The sequence below is a fragment of the Electrophorus electricus genome, chromosome 12 (genome assembly GCF_013358815.1).
Source record: "Electrophorus electricus isolate fEleEle1 chromosome 12, fEleEle1.pri, whole genome shotgun sequence".
Taxonomy (NCBI): Eukaryota; Metazoa; Chordata; class Actinopteri; order Gymnotiformes; family Gymnotidae; genus Electrophorus; species Electrophorus electricus.
Window position 1 is genome coordinate 13,366,759 of NC_049546.1, and position 21,956 is coordinate 13,388,714.

The 21,956-nt window shown below is 39.7% G+C and overlaps 1 protein-coding gene across 7 annotated transcripts in view; it reads right to left on the reverse strand.

Moving 5' to 3' along the window:
* Positions 1–21,956, reverse strand: part of gria3b (glutamate receptor, ionotropic, AMPA 3b) — an 82,535-nt gene that overhangs the window by 34,135 nt on the left and 26,444 nt on the right. For all 7 annotated transcript variants that reach the window (XM_027008631.2, XM_027008629.2, XM_027008627.2 and 4 more), the window contains exon 4: positions 4,868–5,055. In XM_027008631.2, coding sequence (XP_026864432.2) covers positions 4,868–5,055 — 188 coding nt within the window. The remainder of the gene's footprint in view (positions 1–4,867; positions 5,056–21,956) is intronic.

Below are 21,956 nucleotides of genomic sequence, written 5' to 3' on the forward strand. Positions count from 1 at the left end.
TAAGACTAGATTCATATCTCCAGGGCATTTCCAACATAGACAACAATATCTCTTTGTATCATTCAAAATAAGGCATGATGCTGAATATGCTAAGCAGACATGATGAAGAAACAGCCTTTCAAAGCACAGAGAGCTGTGGTGGGGGTGGGGGTTGGGTGTTTGGGTGTCCAGTGCTTAAAACTATCCCTTTAATCCCATTAGATTCTAAAGTTGAAGCACTAAATGGTCCCTTGAGCTAGAGGCTGTGGCAAAGCTTTTAAGGCCTCAGCCTTTGGGGGGGCTTACATCAAACAGAACTAGCTCACTGCTATTCCTGGCCTCTCTTGGATGGCCCAGTTTTTGCCTGCAAGTGACAATGTGCTGGGATGGGATTGCTAGTACCTTTGATTTCATCTGCAGTGGTTTTGTTTTATTCAGGCATAGAACAGAGAGTGTATAGATGGGGGAAGGCAGCAAAGATAATTAAACAGTAAAATCAAAGTAATCTGAAGTCCATTGTTTGTGCACTTGGTAGGTCTGTATTTCAGCTGTCAGGCTGAATTCCGTTGTTGAATTCCATCAGTATGGCATGCAGCTCTTCCTCCTGGCATCAGTTAGCTATCTCAAGGGAAGAGCTTACCACCTGGCTGTTTGGTTGATTTGTTTACACTATTGAGCTCTCAGTATTACACTAGATACTAAACTGCCATCCACTGGTATTAAAATGTCACCCACAAGGTGACATTTTGAACTAGACTGATTTTATAAGGACAGTGTCAGACTGTCCTTATAAACAATGAAAATGATTTAAAGTATACCTCAGAGTATTAACTACCAATGACCAGATCTGGTGAAACAATTTATTTTAAAGGAATGATTATGATCTTATATTCATATAATCATATATTATGATTTTTGGGATTTATCAAATAACATGAATCTTCTTTGCACAAATAGATGTAGCACTGTACTGTAGTAGTTTAATAAAGAAGCAGGTCATTACATAAAACTATTAATTGTAAGGAAATTATAACATTTTGCTCATTCAGAAAGTTGAAAATAATAGATACACAAGCTTGAGGAACAAGTAGACAATCCTTAGTTTTCCAGTGGTATTCACAGCAATGTCAGCATATTTCTTTTGTATTTTATTTCTGTACCTCATATCACAAATTCTATTGAGATTTAGACTGTAATCCTCTACTACCATATTCAAAGATTGCAAAATAATCTACCTCAATCTCCTCTATCCCTGCAGTGACATCCAGCACTGAAAGACACTGCAGATGCAAATTGTAGATGGCACATGCTGTATGACACATACATGGCTGAAATTCAGGTAGTCAACAATATAAAGTTGATCAGATGTTCTTGGATAAGGTGGTCTTTAAGGCGGTCAGACCATTTTTGATCGCATATTATGCCCCAAAATGTTTTAAAACCTGTCAAATACAAATGATAAAATACTCAAAGGTATTTAAAATAGGTCTATGAGGTAATGCTGATTTTTGCTTGTCTTGAACCCAGCCTTTGTCACCCCAGTGTAAAATTTCTTCATTCATTCCAAATCATGCAGACATGGTTCAATGGAAGAATCTCCCTGACAGTCTATATGCCTTTTCCCTCTCAGCCCTTGAAAGATACATGACATATAACAAATGAGAAGCAGCAGGATGTGTGGAAATGAGGGCTACCTTATTCACATGTGAAGAGCATATATTTCACTTTTACTAGCAGTAGAAGGATCTGTGTTGAGTAGAGAGCACCTGGAAGTGCCAGTGTGCTCCAATGCAGCTGGAGAAGCATTGGGAGGATTTCTCTGGAACAGGTCTGCCCTGCTGTTTGCTTCCTTTGGTCTTCCTAGCCTGGCATGCCCCATTTCTCTGGCTGGCATTACAAACTCCTTTGGTAACTTCGAGCAGCTTGTAAGCCTGAGGCCTGTCCCAGATGCTGTTCATTCACAGAGTCTTGTTCTCAAGGGAGGTGCTGAGTGGCTGTAAGCAACTTGTGTTCCGAAGCTGAGGGGTGGCTGCCATCCCATCTCAGGTGACTGACAGGTTCAAAGCATGTACACACACACACACACTGGATGCTAAATGCAAAACCCAGGCAGTCTCACTTATCCCTATGGCCTTAGATATTTCCTAAGTATATGGACACATAGTGAGGAACAAAAATTGTTCTGCTAGATGTGGCTTCCTTACTGAGAAGCTTACTGCGCTAGCCCTCCCCAATAAACTAGCCTTCCCCACTGAGCTAGCAATCCCCAGTGAGCTAGCCTTCCTCACTAAGCTGTAGCTAGCAGTGCACTATCTGGCCACGTATGGGTGGCAGGACATCTGGTATACTGTCAACTCAGGTGATTCCATCAAGGCTGAGCATGGGCCTGTAGTATGTGAGGTGCAGCTGAGTACTGGATAACTGGCCATTTTCAGCATGATGTGTGGAGCCCACAGTCTTTTAGAAATAAAGACTCAGGCCAATACTGTAACTGTCTGGAAACTAGAATTATTAAATAAACAGAATCAGCACTATAACTTGTTAAATACCACACAATTAGGTAGTGTGTGTATCAATATTCTAATATTTTAGCCAACTGAGATGCTGCTGTCTCTATCAATGGCTGGGACATAAAACACAAGAAATTATTAAAGAAAAAAGAGCAGGAAGGGGACAAGGTTAGAATGTGGAGATTGCTAAAGAAAAGAAATGTTTATTTAACCTTTTGAAGATTAATGGCCTGGAAAGATTTAAAATGAATGAACACTGAGGGACAGCAAAACGTGAAGATAGCAGTAATCTAACATGGATACCAACTGCCATAAAAATCACAGAAGAAGAAGAAGATTTGTCCTCTTCTGTTCTGTCATGGTGTGCTGGACACCCTGCAGGAGGGACTCATCCACTCCGCCCCCTCCCACACACCTGCTATGGTCCCAATCATCCAATTATTGATTATTTCACACACCTGTTTCTTGTTTGCCCTCTTTTGAACTCCCTAATATATAAGCCCACAGGTACCTGCCATTAGTACTGTGCATTGCCAGTTATCCTGTGCCTGGAGCCATTGTCTGTACCTGCTTCCTGTGTTAACCTATACATCAAGCTAATACCACTACACTGCCAGCTTGTTTCTTTTTGAGTTTGCTTGAGTCTAGTATTACGGAGAATGAAGATTCTCTTGATTTTCACACAAATCTCGCTCCCTCTCTGCCGCCACCATCACGTTCATTTGTATCCATGGTCCGTGACTGAGATAACACTGCCTTCTGCATGCATTTCAATTTAACATTATGTCTTTGTATGTTTAAGTATTTTGGTATTGCCCAAAAGTAATAACATTAACATTATTTATGTTTTTCTAATTGAATTTTCTAGCAAATGCTTTCTTCCAAATGTTAGCTAGGCTAGCTTGATAAATAGCTACTTTTTCTAACATGTCTAATGTTATTTAAATAATATACCCTATTTACCATATGTAAAATTACTCTGCCATGAGTATTATAATTTTCAGAATTATGTATGTGTTGCTATATTATACAAGGCAAAGGGAGCATATTTCTGTTTATATGTATATGTATATTTAGCCCTCCTCACTGAACCAGCCCTGCTCACTGTGCCAACCCTCCTCACTGAATTAGCCCTACCTGGTGAGCTAGCCCTCCTCACTGAGTTAGCCTCTGCGGATAACATTAGCCACAGGAGACCCAGGGCATTTGTGCTGTGGTGCTGTTGCTTAAAATCCATTAGGGGGAACACACATGCTTCACTGCATTGTTATAAAGAGCATCTACCCTCCTCTCTGCATAGTTTATCTCTGTTGCCTGGGCTCTTGGGAGGCTTTAGACTGCAGACAGCAGGGTTCTGCGCACTGAGGGAGTCTGTAGGTCCCCATTTCTGATCCCAGCTGTCTTCTGCACACCTGCTTACTGTTGGACTATTGGACCAAACTCCAGAAGATTCTTTGGGCCTGCCCAGTGCAGCTGCAGCTGGTTAGATTGCTTCAATTAGGCTCAATTTAGCCAGAGCATGATAAGGTGGCAGAAAAAAGAGCAATCAACACAACTGCCCTGGAGTCCAATAACAAGAAGATCCCACCATAAATTCCCTGTCTTTAGCAAGGGCTAAAAATAAAATCCTTCTTTCCCATCCTGATTAGTCTTCTTCCCCTCAATTTATCTGCTGAATTATTTAGCAGAAAAGACGTCTTAAGAAATGGCTTTTTCCATTACAATCTCACAAAGACTTTGAATCTGTTATATTTGTGTATGTTGATGCTGAATGATAACAGTGAGGAATAAACAATAAAAAAACAACCACCATCACCAAGTGCCATTTAGCCAAGAATGATGAAATATGCAAATTTGCACCACAAGACTCAAAGATTCATATTACCCATAGTAAATGAGTAGCTACTAAAAGCCATTCGATGTTTCATTAAATATTATGGTTCATACAAGGTTCACAAAAACAATTAAAAGTAAAACTCAGTGACGGGTATTGTGTGATAGAAGGACCTAATGGATATAAATGAATACTAATGAGGTTGATTAAATTCAGGAGCCGATTGGCTCTTATAGACAGATGTCAAAAAATATCTACTTTGGCCTTAGGACCCAGGTTAAAGGGGAATTACAGTTAAATATCCCCAGATCTGTTCAACTTAATTGTGTTTTTGATGAGCCAATCTCCACACCTCTCATTTCCAATACAGGGGAAGTGGACCTTGTGGCTTCACACTCTGGGGGAACAAATAACATTTGCAGGCCATCTTCAGCAGCAAGGATCGTGGAAAGGCCTTTTCCTACAGCAGCAGGGAGTGAGAGACTGGCCCTGTTAACCCACCTGTCCAGCAGAAAGAGGAAGAGAAGGAGAAACAGATTTTTACCTGCTCTAATATGACTTTGATCCTTTCCACTTCACAGTCAATGAGGTAGCGCTTCTCCTGCCTTCTGTCCATTTCTTCGATGATGCGCTTGTACTCCTGAGGGTCCGTTACACTCCCCACTGACCGAGCCGTCACCTGCCAGTTGTTTGCCACTGCTGCCTCCATTATGGCCTGGAGTATGGAGAATCCTTCCAAAGGAAACAGCATTTTTTTTGCATTAGTATTTAAGAGATGTAGGTGGTACAGTGGATAAAAACATTTGCCCCTGTATCCTTCATGGCATAAATGGAAACCATGTAAAATATAATGTTGACATTTGCTTATGTACTCTTCATACATTTACAGTGATATAAAAAGTTATATTTGTGGAAATAAGAAATATCGCAGAGTGAAGCAACAATTTCCATCCAGACGGGAACAGGTGAGGTTGCCCTTCAGTGGTGACATATCAATATGGATGCCGAGTGCAAGTGTAATTATTTGAAAGGCTGCCACATGTTCTGGAGTGAAATGAGGAAGCCCATGTCAAATCTGGCTAGCACAAGGCCAAAACCAATACTAAAACCAATTTCATTAGAATGCTGTCGCCTCTACCAGGGATGTTGGATCAACTCAGACCTAGGCAAAGACAAAGGTCATTCTCCTTTCTTCTTGGGGAAAAATTATTATATTACAATAATACTATTTCATGCATAAATCAGATGATGAAAATAAAAGTTTAACCACAGTCTATATACCTACAATATAGGTATGTAGACGAATTGGCACAAAAAAAAGGTTTTACTCTTTTCCAGTATGCTGGCTGAGGGACAGAAAGAAACAACATGAGCAGTGGTTAATGAAAATGCTATTTCATGAAGAAAGGGACAATAAAATTGTATTTATGCTACATAACTTTTTTTTCTAATAGCATACAGCCAAGCCTGACTATCTGACACAATTACAGGAGAAGGTCATAAAAATCTCCAATGGCAGACTTTACTGACCTCACTTCTCAAACACAGAAGAGGGTGGGGAAACACTGATTTGGAATCATGATTAATATTACTGCATGGTCAGCATCGAATGGTAGAGGATTATGCAAATGGAATACACATGGCCTGAATGGCATCTGGCCAGAAAGCACATATCTTATTGTTCAGCGGCCTTATCACTAGGAATGCACGCATAGGCAGGCACATGCTGCACAAAGCAAAGTGTTTCATTGGCAAGTACTTCCTGCCGAATGCACCCACTCCGTTTCGGCCCTACTTCATTCAGGTCTTTTGCCCAGATCCTCTCAGCCTTTGCCCTACCTGATTTAAAAAAAGACCTCGACTAGTGTTTGCAATGGACAACCCGCACGCCAACTGTCCACGAGGGTGGACAGGAAGGGATGACAAAATAAATGGTACACTAAGCATTCTGGGTCCACCTGGAAGTGGGGAAAGCAAAATGGGAAAAGGAGTCCACAAGTGTGGCACTCTCGTTCACAAATTGTATCTGCTCATGCTGGATAACACATGAGCTTTATGTATGTGCATATGGTCCTGACAGAGCTCAAGGTCTTAGGAATCAGGGACATTGATCTTCACTGGAGCTCTACAGATTCTCATTTTCCCCACTCTAACACACCTGAGCTAGCTCATCATCTTATCAAGCCCTCCATGAGTTGGCTCAGGTGCACTAAAGCAGTGGAAGATGTGCAGGACAGTGGAAATCCAGAAGCGGAGTTGAAAAGTTCTGACATAGATAGCTCTAATGATCATTTCTCATTTTGTGAAGCATGATCATTGGACACTATCCAGTGCTCAAAAGGAAGAGTGCATGTCACAAAAATTCATAATAGATGGAAATGACAATAATTCAGATTTTCTTTTCACCTACACTGTAGGCACAGTTAATTTCCCCTAATTCATGAGGTCAAAGTAAAAGAATCAAGTAATTATTAAAGCAAAAAGGCATTATGGTTATGTGTTAATACCTTCTCAGTCTAATGAATCATAAGACAATAATACACATATGATACTGTTTTAATGCAACTTAATAAGCAGATTTTATAAGTTTCCAAAAACAAAAATTTTTATATTGTCTGCTAAGAACATGTTCTGAGCATTCTTTCTTTAGTATGTAATTATTTTTTTATTAAAATGTTTTTTTTTGGCTTTGCATGACTTCACTGAACAGTACTATACAGTTGAGAAAAACATTATTATTTAAAAAGTTATGTGCCACTTTGCTATTTGAATCAATTCTGTGAAAGTATTGAATCAATAAATGAGGAATTGTTATATATCAAATATTAAGATAGTACATGCTATGTCAGAAATTGACACCCTGACACTAATTCAATTATATTTAAATAAAGTACAAATAGAGACTTTAAAATCTAATGTAAAAAAGGCTTTAAAATAGAGGTTAATCAGAGTGATTGAGTGTTTGGAAAGATTGCAGACACGTGAACTTAGATCAGTGCCCTGTGACTGTCGATTTGTTGCAGTATGAAAACATCTTGTGCGTAGTTTAATAAATTCCTGTGTTTTATTATCATTATTATTACTTTGAGATGGATACAAGATGGATACTGTATATGTCCACAATCAACAGCTCATCCTCCTTTAAATATAATACAACCCTAAAATGAATAGATATGTTACTATTAAAGACTAGACATGCTACTATTACAACTAGATGTGTGATTCTTTAATGGCACTAGGAATTCGTGTTTCAAAGCAAACTGGACAGAGACGCTGACATGCTCGGATGTTCCTTTAAAGTAAGCAAGGCGACATTTGTATGTCTTTGGGGGTTATGAGGCAATGCTTACCTCTACTCTTGAAAGAGAGGCAGTACTCCAGGCTCATCTTAAAGTACTTTCAGCTCTTTATCTTGTCTTGGCTGGGTCTATGCTGTATATGAAAAAACTGCCTTGTGTTTGTGGTTTATGGCACAGCCCACACTCTTGTGATTAGTATCAAATCAGTCCTTTCATTTTGAAACAGATGATTAATACCAGCACTATCTCAGTGCAGTGCTACAAGGCTGATCCGAATTGGAACAACAGAATTCATTTAAGATTCTTAAAAAGATTCCATGCCTCTCTGATTTCACATTTGTATGGAAATTAAGAGATGAAATCTGGCTTGAGGTAAATATTCATGCCTGAACTGGAACAACACTGTGCTCTTTTCTCCAAAGTCAGCACAAAAGTTTATTCCCCAAAATCAAAACCTTGTTTTGTTGTGTACAAATTAATCACATAAGCAATTTTATTTTACTTGGAAGCTTTGAGTTGAAATGATTGAATGCTCTGACTTTGTATAAGTTTCAATGCAGAGCATTGCCAAATAAGTCCCTGTCTTTTGCAATGGGAGTTACACAAGATGAGCACTTGACGCTTGGACCCATGGCCATCTAAAAGCATTGATTGGAGCCCCCCATCTTCATGGCTTTCCCAGCAATGTAGGCAAATTTTCTGCCACTGGCTTATCATTTTTATTGTTAACCTGGCAAAACTGTGTCACTACTCCAGTGAAGTGATCCTGAAGCATGTGGCTCTGTGGTCAGCATAATGTGTTCAGCTGCATAAATTCTGCTGAGACTGACAAGATTTCCTTATCAAGATCTATAAATTCTGGGCAGAGGGTGAAACCATGTGGCACCACACCACCTTTGTGATTACCCTGCTTTGTGTGGGCCACTTTTTAAAATGCCAAAAACCTCACAAATATAATTTGAGTGAGCATGAGTGTGGCGCACTGGCATAGCAGGTGGCATTCCCTAATCCATCTGCACCAACCTCGTTAAACCCCTCCACCCCCAACCCAATTTCTTAACTCAACTTTTAGAGTTATCTAGAAATTGCATGGCCAACTTTGACACCCCTGGTCAGTCAGATGCAGTCTTGGCAGCCTGGAGAGGCAGACACTGAACAAGCTGAGGTCCCTCCTCCAGCTGCTGCAATCCTTCCCCCAGCTACTACTGTCCATCCCCAAGCTGCTGTGGTCCCTCCTCCAACTGCTGTTAGTGACTGGGAGAGCATTCAAATCAGGAATGCTGGCTGCCTGTTCATTTGTTTGCTGTTTATATTACTTGTGACAGTCCAGCCTAAGCTTTCCCAGGCATGATGCCGTTAATATAGGCTGGAGTGTGCCACTGTGCACCATGCTTGGCTCCCTGCCTCTGTGATAATGCTCACTTCCCACTCTCCAGCACCGGTGGAAGTTGCATGCTTTTCTACAATCATTCCAAAAAAAGTTTGTCAGACCTTTAGAATTATTTGGATCTTCAACAAGTCACAATAATCAATAAAGTAATAATTAACAAACAGCACATATATTTTAACCTTGCTGTCATTACTTAAAAAAAAAACATCTTAAGCAAACAAAGTAATGAACTACCATTAAATATGACAAGTGCAAACATGAAACATAGTGTGACACCTGCAAACATCACTTGCTTTTTAAAACACATAATAATGTCTGTTTGTGAACTATGAGCTAGAATGAGTCTGCAAAGCTCCAGGTCAACAGGAGAGTTTGATCAGTGAATATGAACGTAAATCACAGTATTTAACTGATAATAGAATGGCTCACTCAGTCGAAAATCCACATCCACATTTGGAAGCCAAGTCAGAGTAATGACCTCAATGCCACTAGAGTTGTGGTATTATCTGAAAAAGGCTATTCCAACAAGACCCCCCCCCCCCCCATCAACACAAATAATCAAACCACAACCACTACAACAAAAAAGATTAAACATAAAGTAAACAGTTTCATAGAGCAATGAGACAAAATATTTCTAAACAACTGTATATGATGAGCCTTTGTTTCCTGTTATTGCAGAATATTAGTTAACAAATAATAAAGATCCCACATATTTATCACTGTAAAATGTATGTGTTGAGGTAAACCTTTTCTTTAAACTTCAGTTAGTGTTATGCAGTTACTTACAAAAATCTAAATCTTCATTATCCAGTATAAACTTATACCCAAGAATATGGTATTACAAGAGATGGGGCATTTAATGTAATTTATATTAGCTAAAACTAAACATACTTTTGTCACAGCAGGGTGAAGGATGTAAGGTTATATATCTTAATTTTGTGTAAAGTTTATGCATACATCACCATAACATCTCTGTATCTTAATTTACAAGCAAAAAAAGAATGCAAATTATATCTTAATTTGTGCTCCTGCAAATTCAAAATTAGTACATCCCAAATGTTGTGATATGAAAAAAATAATATTCCAGTATCCCTTTCTTAACCCAGAAAATGCCCTGCCTATGCCTAATGCGGGTCTCAGATTATAAAGTAACACTGCCTTCCCACAGTCTGTTCCCAAGTACTGCAGGCTGCTGGAACCACACAAGTAAGTAAGAGCTCCAGCCTCACAGCTCTCGACTGAATCCTAACAGGATGAAGTCTGAAGCCTCACCCGTGGCACCTCAGCCATAAGTGAATTTACTTGTGTCTAATCTCCTTCCCTTCCTCTTATGCTTCTTTCTGGTGGTTCGTTAACAGACTGGGGTTGGTATAGGCCTGTCTTGGGCCTTCCCATGCCCTGCTCTGCCCTGCTCCTGCCTCTGTGATCCTGGCTGAATTTAAACACCCAGTCAGGGGGGGTAAATTGTTCGACCCCCAATATCCCCCTTCAGTGCCCCATGAGCACTCTTCATTCTGAGCTGTGAAGACTGTGTCACCTCCAAAGCAGTACTGCCATTTGGTTGCTTAGCATCCACTCTGAGACAGGGTTAAAGCGCTGAGAGCACTGTGACTCCCCTACCTCTCTATTCTTTTTTCTTTTGGCTAAATATGCAAAAGAATATGGAGGTGGAATAATTCCCAGCTTCGAGAAAGCTATGTCTGAAATGACTTGATGTAGTAGAGATTATGGGCAAATTGTAGTAGGAAAGTATGTTCTGTTAAGTGTCTTTAACTGTCTGTTTACCAAATGTATTATGTATGCTTGCAGTGTATACAGTGCCATAGCTAGATGTAAAATACTGAAAAGTTGTTTAAGGCTTGAGAAAAAAAAAATTGCATTTCCCAACACATCAGAGCAGAGACAGGAAGATGGGACTAGGCCCCCTGTAATTACCCTTTCCCTTTCCACTTGCTGTAGGACTGAAGAAGCTACTGGAATAAATCAACAGCCTATCAGACTCTGTCCGTGGTGCTGAATTGCCACTGAAAATGAACAGAACAGAATCCACTGAGATAAGGAAGATTATGGCACAGAACTTTGTCAGGTTACTGTGTTGCCATGAAATGCAAAGTTCTCAAAAAATTCCTCAGATCCTATTCGACTTGACCAATCCAGATAAGGACACAGTTAATTTCTGACCATACGCACTGAAACAACGTTGCCATACAGTGCCGCAACTCATAAACAAGCTGAAACAGGGAATGGAAAAAATATGTCAACATCGCCTTTTGGCCTGCTCACCAATGCGTTAGCTTTCATTCCCTACATAGCACTTGCTTCCTAGAATAAGTTCCTCTCCATGCTGTTAGTGAGCTTTTTCTTGGATACTTTATATTCATTGTCTTCTGACAGAGGCAAAATAAATACCTACTTAATGTTTGATGAGTGTTTGCCTCTGCGCAGCTTGTACTCGGAGGAGCTGAGCATGTCCCTGATGCTGTGCGTCTAGAAGCTTAACGTGCCAAAGCTCACAAAGCCACGTGGTGAGGTTGGTGGGGAGAGTCAAGGATTAAAGATATCTGAGTCACTAATTCAGGCTCTCCATCCAACCTCCTGCTTCCTCTGCCTCAGACAGCATGTGTTGTTTCAAGGAAAAGGGGTGTGTGTGCTGTAAAGGAATGCATTACGCTGGAACTTTGCTGAGAGCATTTGCCGATTTGTTGAAAGGGCGGTGGGAGAGAAGCAGTGGGCTGAGCCTTTGATGTGGCATTTTCCCTCTAATTAAAATTATTTCGAGCCAAGTGTGGCTGTAATCGGCCGACGGCGGCAGCACAAGGCTGGAGGAAATAGAGTGGTGTGTCTTTAAAAGAGCACACGTCCGCTGGTGTGGAGGGCCTCTCAGCACTGCCTTTCATTTCTACAGCCCACGGACTGCTGCAGCCCATGGCTACGCGCACGCAAACACACCGACATTCAGCACACCTCCGCAAAAAACACACAGCCCGCACAATGTGGACACCGTGCAATTATCCGTTACATCAGCCAAGTGAGTCATAAACCGAGGTGGAAAAAATATATGTGTATTTTTCTCACCAGGAGAAAAAAGCTGAGTGAATATTTAATCCACCCCTGAACATGTAATCTACTTTAATGTTCATGTTCTAAAACCTTGGCAACAAGGTCTCAGATTCAGAAATAAAACTCATAGGTGGAATGGAATTTGAAGTACAGTTTAATCAGTTTATCCAGCATAAGGTATGCAAAACCAATCTGATTTCAACAAATCTTAAAAATAAATCAGGGCTCAGTGCATTGAGATTTGAGGGTAATCATTTTTGAAGGCAATATGCATTCATCTCAATTGCTAAAGAGTGTTGGTAACTTATATACTATAAATAAACACATTTTCATGTCCTTTTGAAGTGTGATTAGTGGTTAGACTAGTTAGTGATTTGACTAGTTAGTGATTAGACTATCACTAGTTTAGACTAGTTAGTGATTAGACTAGTTCTACTACAGTAAGGGACTAAGTGCATAAAATGCTGAGGGACTAAGTGCATAAAATGCTGAGGGCCTGTAGTGCAAGGTGTTTCATAACATGCCAAGAAGTGACATTGGATTCTTATGAATCAACTTAAAAATTATAAACAATAAGAAAAATAAAGGAAATGTGATAACATAATTAATTACATATATAGTAATTAATAGTGTAGCCATTCATTAAGTTTTATACACAACATAAAATATATTTTATAAATGGGGTCTATTTAGAATCTTAGAGATAAAATCAAACACTGTCCTTATTGCAACCTGCTTTAGAAGCTTGCTAGGCAAATTCCCCACTGATCTACTGTCATTTCTAATCATTCTGTTGTATTCCTTAGAATTGAAAATTGACATTTGACTGTGACATCAATGGGTTAAAGGGATCTATGAGATGTGCATGGCCTGTGAGATCACTTTGTTTACACATGCCTATTATGTGCAAAATGTCAAATGCTAATATATTATTTGCACACGACATTTTTTTATTCTACTGGTTAAGCTCACTAATGTTAATCACATGTCTGATCACACTAATAAGAAGTATTAGATGTATTTGTATAGTGGAAATGTTTCTAATGTCATTCTTAACATCTATTTGTGCACACGACTACAAATATAGGTGTTTTTGCCTCATGTAAGTTAAATACCAGTTCCTATTTGTTTTTCATTTTGAGTGAATTGCCTAAGAAATTCATCATGTACTGCAGAATCAGAGCAAAAGGACCTCTTAGCTAGCTATTCGAAGCAAAAGGGCAGATCATTTTATCTTGTATAACGTTTTGAAGGGAAAAAAGAGAGAGCTCTCAGCTACAATTTCATGGTTGCCAGAGCCAGTAGTGAGTAGGTGGGCAAATGGCCTTTTCCCAGGTTCAGTTAGCAAGAGAGGCTAGGAGGCCATCCTTTATTTTATTGTGTGGTTACTGGTAGATGGATCTCACTGTGCTTTTGACAAAAGACACATGCATTTACTTCAGAACAGCTCCTAGTGCATTTCTGACACCTCTGCAGACATAGAGAGGAAAACCGTATCCCAAAGGGGATTTGAAACCGAATGCCTCAAACAGATGCAGAACTGGCTAACTACTAGCTGATCAGTTAACACACTTTGCTGGATGTGTAGCGATATTTACTACTTTAAATAAGTAATATCTACCACTTTGGATAAGTCCCTCTATGTATTTAGTCTGTCATTCATTGTGTGTCCTTTGCTGTCATACTGTCAAAGTAGATTTTTTCTACTTCATGCATATTTTAGCTCTCATGAAACTGGAATGGCACTAAAGCACTGGAGGCAATTGTGTAAAAGATCTGAGCCGACTACTGACGGTCCATCTTTATGTGCATGCGAGGCAGTCGTGCACTTCAGCTGGGAAAGCATGTTTAGGCACAGACAGGGTTGGGATGCTGTTTGAAATTCATTTTGGACAAGGCATACTTAAGGAATTATGAATAAATCAGAGACTAGATGCATTTGGCTGCAGTTTCCCCATGCATAATCATAGCCTGGGTGAATGAGGGCAATATTTATAGCTGGGTTTTATTGGGGGACTCAGAGGCAAAGTGGAGTCTCAGCGGAGAGGAGTGGTTAGCCAGGAGGAACTGGTGCAGGAGGCCAGTGAAATGGAGCATTAACCACTCTAGAATTTACAAACACACTCATGCACACATATACGTACATGCCCATGTGCAAACACACACACACGCAGACACACAGACACACATACACTCAGGGATGTAGACACACACACACTGCACTTTTCTCTTGCTATCTTCAGAAGTGTTTTTCAAACATCTATTACTGTAATAATGCTATACCTCTACCTAAAATGACCCCAATATCAACCTCAACAATCAAAAGTATGTTGACTTGTGTAGTCTCTCAAATTAAAGCTTTATTGATTTTTCTCATTGTTGTACCAGCTAAATGTCACCACAAGAGAAAATTGTTTTCCTGTTATCTTGGGGACATTTTAACCCCACAACAGCACACAAAGCGCTTTGCAATGGAGCTGATTAAACTATAATACACTCATTATTGTCTTGGACTGAAAATTAATACATAAACATATGAGACATTAAGGCATAGTATTTGTTGGTTCAAATGACTTACAGTTAAAAATTTCAAACCTGGATTTAAAATGACTTGCAATGCTGCAAGGTCCTAAGTAACTTGCATTTGCACCATGTTTAAAGATCAATGAAACTGCTTGAATGTTATTCAAACACACCTTTCGGTTTCAGGGCTAGGTTTTAGAGCTATAACATCAATGGCATCTCCCTGTCTTTTCCACACAAATCAGCCAAAACTCCCATGTGAGTCAAGCATAATCATTTAGCTCTGGGCTGAAGTATTCCAGGACAATGTCTGACCTATCCTTGCTGGGCTTCATACTCTCTCCCTTTCCCCAGAAGAAATTCCCTGACAATTCTCACAATAGACCTTAACAAAAAACAAGTAAAAGAATTACCTCATTTTATAATTGTTAAATAAAAAGATGATTCAGCCTGTGAATCTATAAATTTTCATGTCAACATCTGCATGGTTCTTCATTAAAGCTTTTAGAGAAAGGATGTATCAGATATTGACAGCCATGATAAAACAATTAAAACTGTCTATGCTGCACAATTTACTAACAAAGTACACAACTATGGGTTCATAAAAAGGAGGCTACACCACTCATAAAACAAATGAACTTTATCTTATAATAAAAAACAAAACAAGCAAAAACAAATAAACAAACAGTAAAAACAAACAAATAAACAGTAAAAAACTGAAAGAGCTTATTTTTCTTTCTCCATACTTTTAGGCATGTGAATAGTCTGTGCTTGTCTGGGCTCCTAATTGTCTCGTTCATGGGCAACTGGGCCAAACATGTCAAAATGGCCTTGCCAATTGTACCAGGCTTCAGTTGCACCCCCTTGGTAAAAGACTGGCTACTAAACAAATCCATTATTGTGAGTTATTGGCACTTAATGCAATGCCAGTGACCTTTTCATTAAAGCATCTCTTTTAAATCCATCAGCAAATGGGAGGGCAGGCCACAGAGCCTTGACATTAGACACATTTAGGGTCATCTGCAACATCTGCAACATTAGGGTCATGTGCAAACATTTCACACTGGGCTCTCTCACTGGCTGCACTATATAGTATGTGAAGCTGCATCTAATGGCTTGCATTCATTGGGGACCTGTAATATGACTTTTATGCAGTTCATATGATGGTAGTGGTGGTGGCATGGTTTCTGATTGAATCTCTTAACTTGTCAGCAATACTTAAGCTTGCAGGAGTGCAAACCTTTCAGTGTGTTACTGGGGAGTGACATTTTCCTAACATTTCTCAGTCCTTTGCTATGACATGCCTTTGTCACCAGATAAAAAAAATCATGGCATAGGGGTTATATTATGAATCAGCATCAAGACCTACACTAGTTCTCCAGCAATCAATCCTGAGCAGACTTCAAACCATACAACAGACAATTCTAAGACCAGAGTACCTGTGATGCATACCTATGATGAGATATGTTAACATACATATCTCACATGTACAGATATCCTTAATTTTTGTAATTCTAAGTTTTATTTTTATTATTTACTTATTCCTTATTCTATATTCTGCTTTATTTAAAATTTTCATTTTTTTCTGTTATAATTAAATACTGTTGTAGTATATGTGCTGTCCAGTTGGTTATAGTAGGTTACATCATACATGTGTGCATTCACCAAGACAAATTCCGTGTATGTGTATACACATACTTGGAAGAATAAAGTGATTCTGATTCTGATTCTGATGCTTTGGAGGGCAGATTAGCAGCCTAAGCCTATAGCACTGTTTTCCCAAAAATGAGGGAAGATTAGAACCCTCCGTTTGAGTTTGCATGATGTAGTGTAATGATGATGTAGTGAGCCAAGCTCACCAGCAGGTCCTATCGTCGGCTTCACCTTGTCAGAGATGTTTGTGGGTGGCCAGGACGCCCAAAGGACATCCAAAGAGGCCAATTTGTATGTAGTTACTATGCACTGAAGCTTATTATAAACTGTTACATCTGTTAGGCCATGTGGAGCTGGGGAGGAGTGGGGGTGATGGGGGTAGAAGGGTGCTGCCAGGAAGCTCCAATGGAGAGGCTCAAAGGTGAATATCATGCTGTGAAAAAAAAGGATATATCAAAACTAGAAAAGGATGGTAGTAAACAAACTTTCTGTTGGCTTTATAAAGCTGATAAAGGGAGTTAACAAAGCTGCCTTAGATCGGTTGCTATGAAAAAAACATAAACTTTAGTAGACTAACGTGTGGACAAGATGTCTCTAAAAATGTTAATGGAATAATGATAATTATTAGAAGAAGAAGAAGAAGAAGAAGAAGAAGAAGAAGAAGAAGAACAACAACAACAACAACAACAACAACAACAACAACAACATGAGGAAGAATGGGAAGAATAAAACATTATGAAAATACATAAACATATAAAATGTCCCTGTGGTGCACTAGCTGTAGTCTATTTGCAGCAGTAAAGTGTTCATATTTGTCTCAAACCAGCATAAAATGTGCTTTCTACATGTGAAAAAGCTATTTTCTTTCTGTGAAATATGGGTTTTAATTGTACTTTACATTGGAAGGAAAAGCTTTCACAGGGGCAGAAATTGGCTTTGCTGTTTTATTCACTTTAATAAAAAGCTTTTAGTCGATAACGGGAGGAGACTGCAGAGTTTTGGCAGACACCCCACGTGTTTGAAAAGTAGCTCTACCGCGCCACATCACGACCTGTTGTCTTAGATCATAGCACCAAGGGTTTCGGGAAAGGCGAGCGGGTATGCAATGTCTGTTAGTCATTATTTTAGCCTGGCAAGATTCGAAATTCAGATGTTCAGATCCACAAGCAAACAACAATCACGTTACGAAGGTAATTTTCTGTCTCACTGCCTCCATGCCTATACATGTCGTTCATTTGTTTAACTGCTAATCAGCCTAAATGCTCAATTTTAAATGGGCCAATGAAATATTCTTTTCCCCAAATAGAAAAGGTTACATTTGTTTTCACGTCCGGCGAGCGCTAGGCTGCGCGTGTGCAGTATGAGGACTGCGCTGCGGCGAGAGAATGCTGTCGTGGGCTCTTCAACACACTCACGCGGTGCAGCCACAGAGCAAGGTCCTGCGGCAAATATACATGTGGCGCGAAAAACACGGAGCGCTAAACACAACTGAAGAGGGGCCGGCTGGGAAATGCTGGGAATTTCACAGCTGGGGCAACCACAACGTGATCTGCTACTGTCCATGGAACCATACACTGCTTTCGTCTGTTGATCGATCTGCCTTTTCAGAGCTCGGGAACACTGGCCATGGTGTATTTGCATAATGTTGGCTCATGGCGGTATCATATTTAAAGCATTGACTCGAGTGGAGAAGCCAATGGGAGACTTCATTTGACATCACCCCACATCTTATCACAAAGAGTACACTCCCTGTCGATATAACCTGGATCTCTCTTTCGATCATAAATTACTATCATGCACCTAAATGTGTAGCGGTTTCTGAATCTCCCCCTGCAGACTATCACTTGTAATACCTCCTTGAAATCGCCAGTCATAAATGTCTACTGAAAGCAAAAGGCTTCAAATTGATTAGGACAGGTTGACTGGAATGCTTTCCTTCCTTTCATAGTCATTGCTTTCTCTCTCTCTCTCTCTCTCTCTCTCTCTCTCTCTCTCTCTCTCTCTCTCTCTCTCTCTCTCTCTCTCTCTCTTTGTTTTTGTCTTTAGCTGTGGGTGTGCTGCAGAGTTACTCTTGGCCAACTGCAGCAGGGGGAAGGCGAGAGTGAGTGAGAAAGAACGGGAGACGAGAGACAGAAATGAGTTGGCGCTGGAAAGAGACTGCATGTGCAAGAGGGAGATAGAGAGGTGGGTGAGAGAGAGGAACTGTATGAGAGAGAGATTGCAGATAGAGTGACAATGAGAAACAGGGAGACGGGGAGAGCGTTAGGGGAAGAGAAGGGGGAGGAGGACCCATAAATCAAGTAGTGCGGTGAGTGCTGAATCAGGGACATGAGGTAAGGTTGATTGTGCCTGGTAGAGACAATAAACCTCGTAATCATCTGTCTCTGCTGCACGAGCCTGGCAATTATCTGCCCATACCTGACCAATGCCTTGCAACGAGCAGAATGCATCTCATTTCTCTCTCTCTCACTACCCCACATACTTTTCTCTGCATTCTGGTTGTGTGCATAAAAAGGAAAAATACATTCGCCACTGAGCTTGCGTGTGGAGGGATGCTTCCAACACTGTGAGGGAAAGATGGAGGATTTTCACACAGAGAGCTCAAGAGGAGATTCTAGTTTCACCAGATAGCGTGGGCACCGTAATGAAAGGGACCACGCTTCTGTGCCGCAGTCTGTTCTGATGTAGAGAAACGCTTAGTTTTAGTACTCTGCCACCTCTCCTCTGGCCTTTTCATGTTGCATTAGCTATAAGGCTGCACATGCAAGATGGCAGCTGCCCTTAATGTCTGTCAAATGGATCTTTCCTGTGGTAGGCCCTCAGCTTTGACTGTAAGATGTTATTATATGTAAGAACACAGCTTTAGCTTCCTGGGTAGAGCTCCCCATCAAAACTACAAATGTGCTGAAATGTAGCCTCTTATCATACAAAGCCAACCTGCGCAAGCAGGTTTTTTATAAGCCTTAGGAAAAGTGCCAGCTTAAAAGCAATTTTTATGAAACCAGTGCAAGAACTTAAGGAAAGTGATGGCATGATAATTAATGAACTGTATTGACTGAGCAGGAAAGGCAAATGGATGAGAAGCATTCATTCCTTGCCATTTCATTTCAGTTCCACAATTAATGGTCAAGCTATGCTGAGGGATAAGTAAAGGTACAAAAATATACACATTTCCTTTATGAACTGTGGCCATCATAATATGTTTGATGAAATTCTTATGAGCGGGGATGGACTGAGAGAGATCACATTTGAACATTTTAATAAATGAAGCTGATTTAAAGTGAATATATAGAGGAAAGAAAGTGCAGATTCATTATTTTTGTTGCCCTTATAAACAGCAATAACAGCCATCTCTATCTTTGCTTGTATTGCATGGATTTTTTTTATTTAAATAGACTTTATTTGAAAGGTTAAAAAGTAGCAAAATGTGAGGATATAGAAATAGCTATTTTATAATATTGTTATAAAGCTCTTTATAATGTACTGGGCATATATTTAACCCACTTCAGTGGAATAACAGAAGTGCATTTACATGTACACACTGACTTTAGTTTTACAGTTCCACAGTGGCATAACTTTTTTTTTTTTTTTTCTATAGCATAAAATGACAATGATGATCTAGCTTATTTCATATGTACAACACCAAGTTCTGACCTGCAATAAGAATTTAGAATGTGGAACTTGCATAGGTTTGATGCACCAAAACCAACTTGGTTGTTTTGTGTTATGATTACATTTTAAACTGAAACAAAATGCACATGTGTGGCTATCCCTGTTCAATCACAGCTGGAGACACTAAATGAATTCTGAAAATATTTTTGTGTTAACATTGTTGGGTATAAACAATGCTTCTGGATGTGTCTGGATTTGTGCAAAGGCTTCTCACAGAGCTCCAGCAAATGGTAGACCTGATTAATCAAAATTGTCTGCAATGGAATAATTTGTGAATAACATGACAGGGACCAAATTAGTACAGGTGGTCTAGGTGTCCTTCCTGAGAAATGTGATAGTTTTGAAAGGATTTGCTTTTAAAAAGTAAGAAACAATTTTGACTGAACAAAGTTCAAACAGTTATAGGTTAAGGGCCTTGCTCAGTGACCCAACAGTGGGAACTTGAACTAGCACCCTTCTAATTGGTAGTCAAGTACCTTGACCACTGCCCTACTTGTTGCGTCAGCCTGACTGTACAAGAACTAGCAATGGGCAAGCTTCTGTTAGATTCCCATGAATACAGCAGCAAGAAAACATACAAGAATAAACTTTTATAGCCCCAAACTGTAGTCTTGTGTAAAAAAACCTACTGAGCATTCTCCACCAACCATATGCACTAGAAATCATGTCAGCTACCAGGCTGTTTAAACTACTAGGTCATTTTTTGTTTTTCCAATGAACAAACGGCACAGCTGTACAAGCGCAATGCTTATATAGCTTGGACAGTAGTCACCTACATCCAAGTAAGATAGCTTTAGTCTTCATGAGCTTTCCACTTAATCCAAAACAGTTTGCATTGTATAAATTGTCTCACTATCAGCGAAAAGTAGAACGCTGTGCTACTGCAAATGCAGACTTTATGTCTGTAGTTTTTGAAGTGTTTCCAGCAGAAGAAGGGGACAGATGTACCGCTTTGCCTGGTAGAGGGATTTATGAGGGAGGGGTGCGAGTGTACGCGTTAGAGCAAAGGGAAGAGGGGGAGTCAGTTGAAACAGCCAGACAGGAGCTGTGAAAACTGGTGCTAGCAAAGAAAAAACAGTGGGTTTCACATAGAGGCACACTGGACCTGTGGATTAAAAAAACCCAAAAAAAACCCAACATTGTTTAATCTTTGTTAAATCTGTGGGGGAGGGTACAGATCTCCAGATCTCTAGAGAAGATTGTTGGATGGAGTTTTTGCTCCTAAGCTCCAGCAAGCTTAAGCATGTTAGTGAGATCACATCTTATTCTTCATAGTGGGAAAAGGTCTTCCATGGAGCAGTTAGGAAATGCAGCCGAAGCCTGAAGTGTATGCCTGTAGATTAATTGTGTGCTCACAATAATAGCTTTCAAAATAAATAGATAAAGTGAATTATCCTTTCATATCAAAACATAAAAATAATGTGTTACAATAAATAGCACTGATTATTCAGAAACATGAATTTTTGCAGAACAAGACAATATTAGGACTTTTCATGAGAAGACATTGCTTCATCAAGAACTAAGGTAAAGTATGGGACAGTCCCTTGACCTAGCCTCATTGTCATGTCCCTACCAGGAAAAAATGTCCCTGTCCCACTTTTCCACTGCGAAAGGGACATTCATAAGTGCTTTTATCTGAGGTCATAAGGCTACTTCATCAAGTAAGAGCATATTTAAAGTAATGCCTAAAAACACACCCTTCATACTTTAAACTGTCACAAGCCTGCACAGTTTATCCCATCTGATATAATTTGGATCCACCTGCACTGAATTTACAGCACTAATTTTTGTCTATTTTACAATTCAGTGGTTGCATCAGCTTAAGTGTAATTTTTGTTTCTGTGATACAATGTTACAAAACAAAATGATAAAGATTTAGTTCAAAACATATTAATTTACTGTCTCCAGAAGTTTTGACCTGCAGTAAAAACTGCAAATACATGGTTTGCATCGATCAGACAGCCTGGCTATTATGTTCTGATCAAAGTTGAAACTGAAATAAAATGTACAGGCAAACCTCGTCCTGGTCAATCACT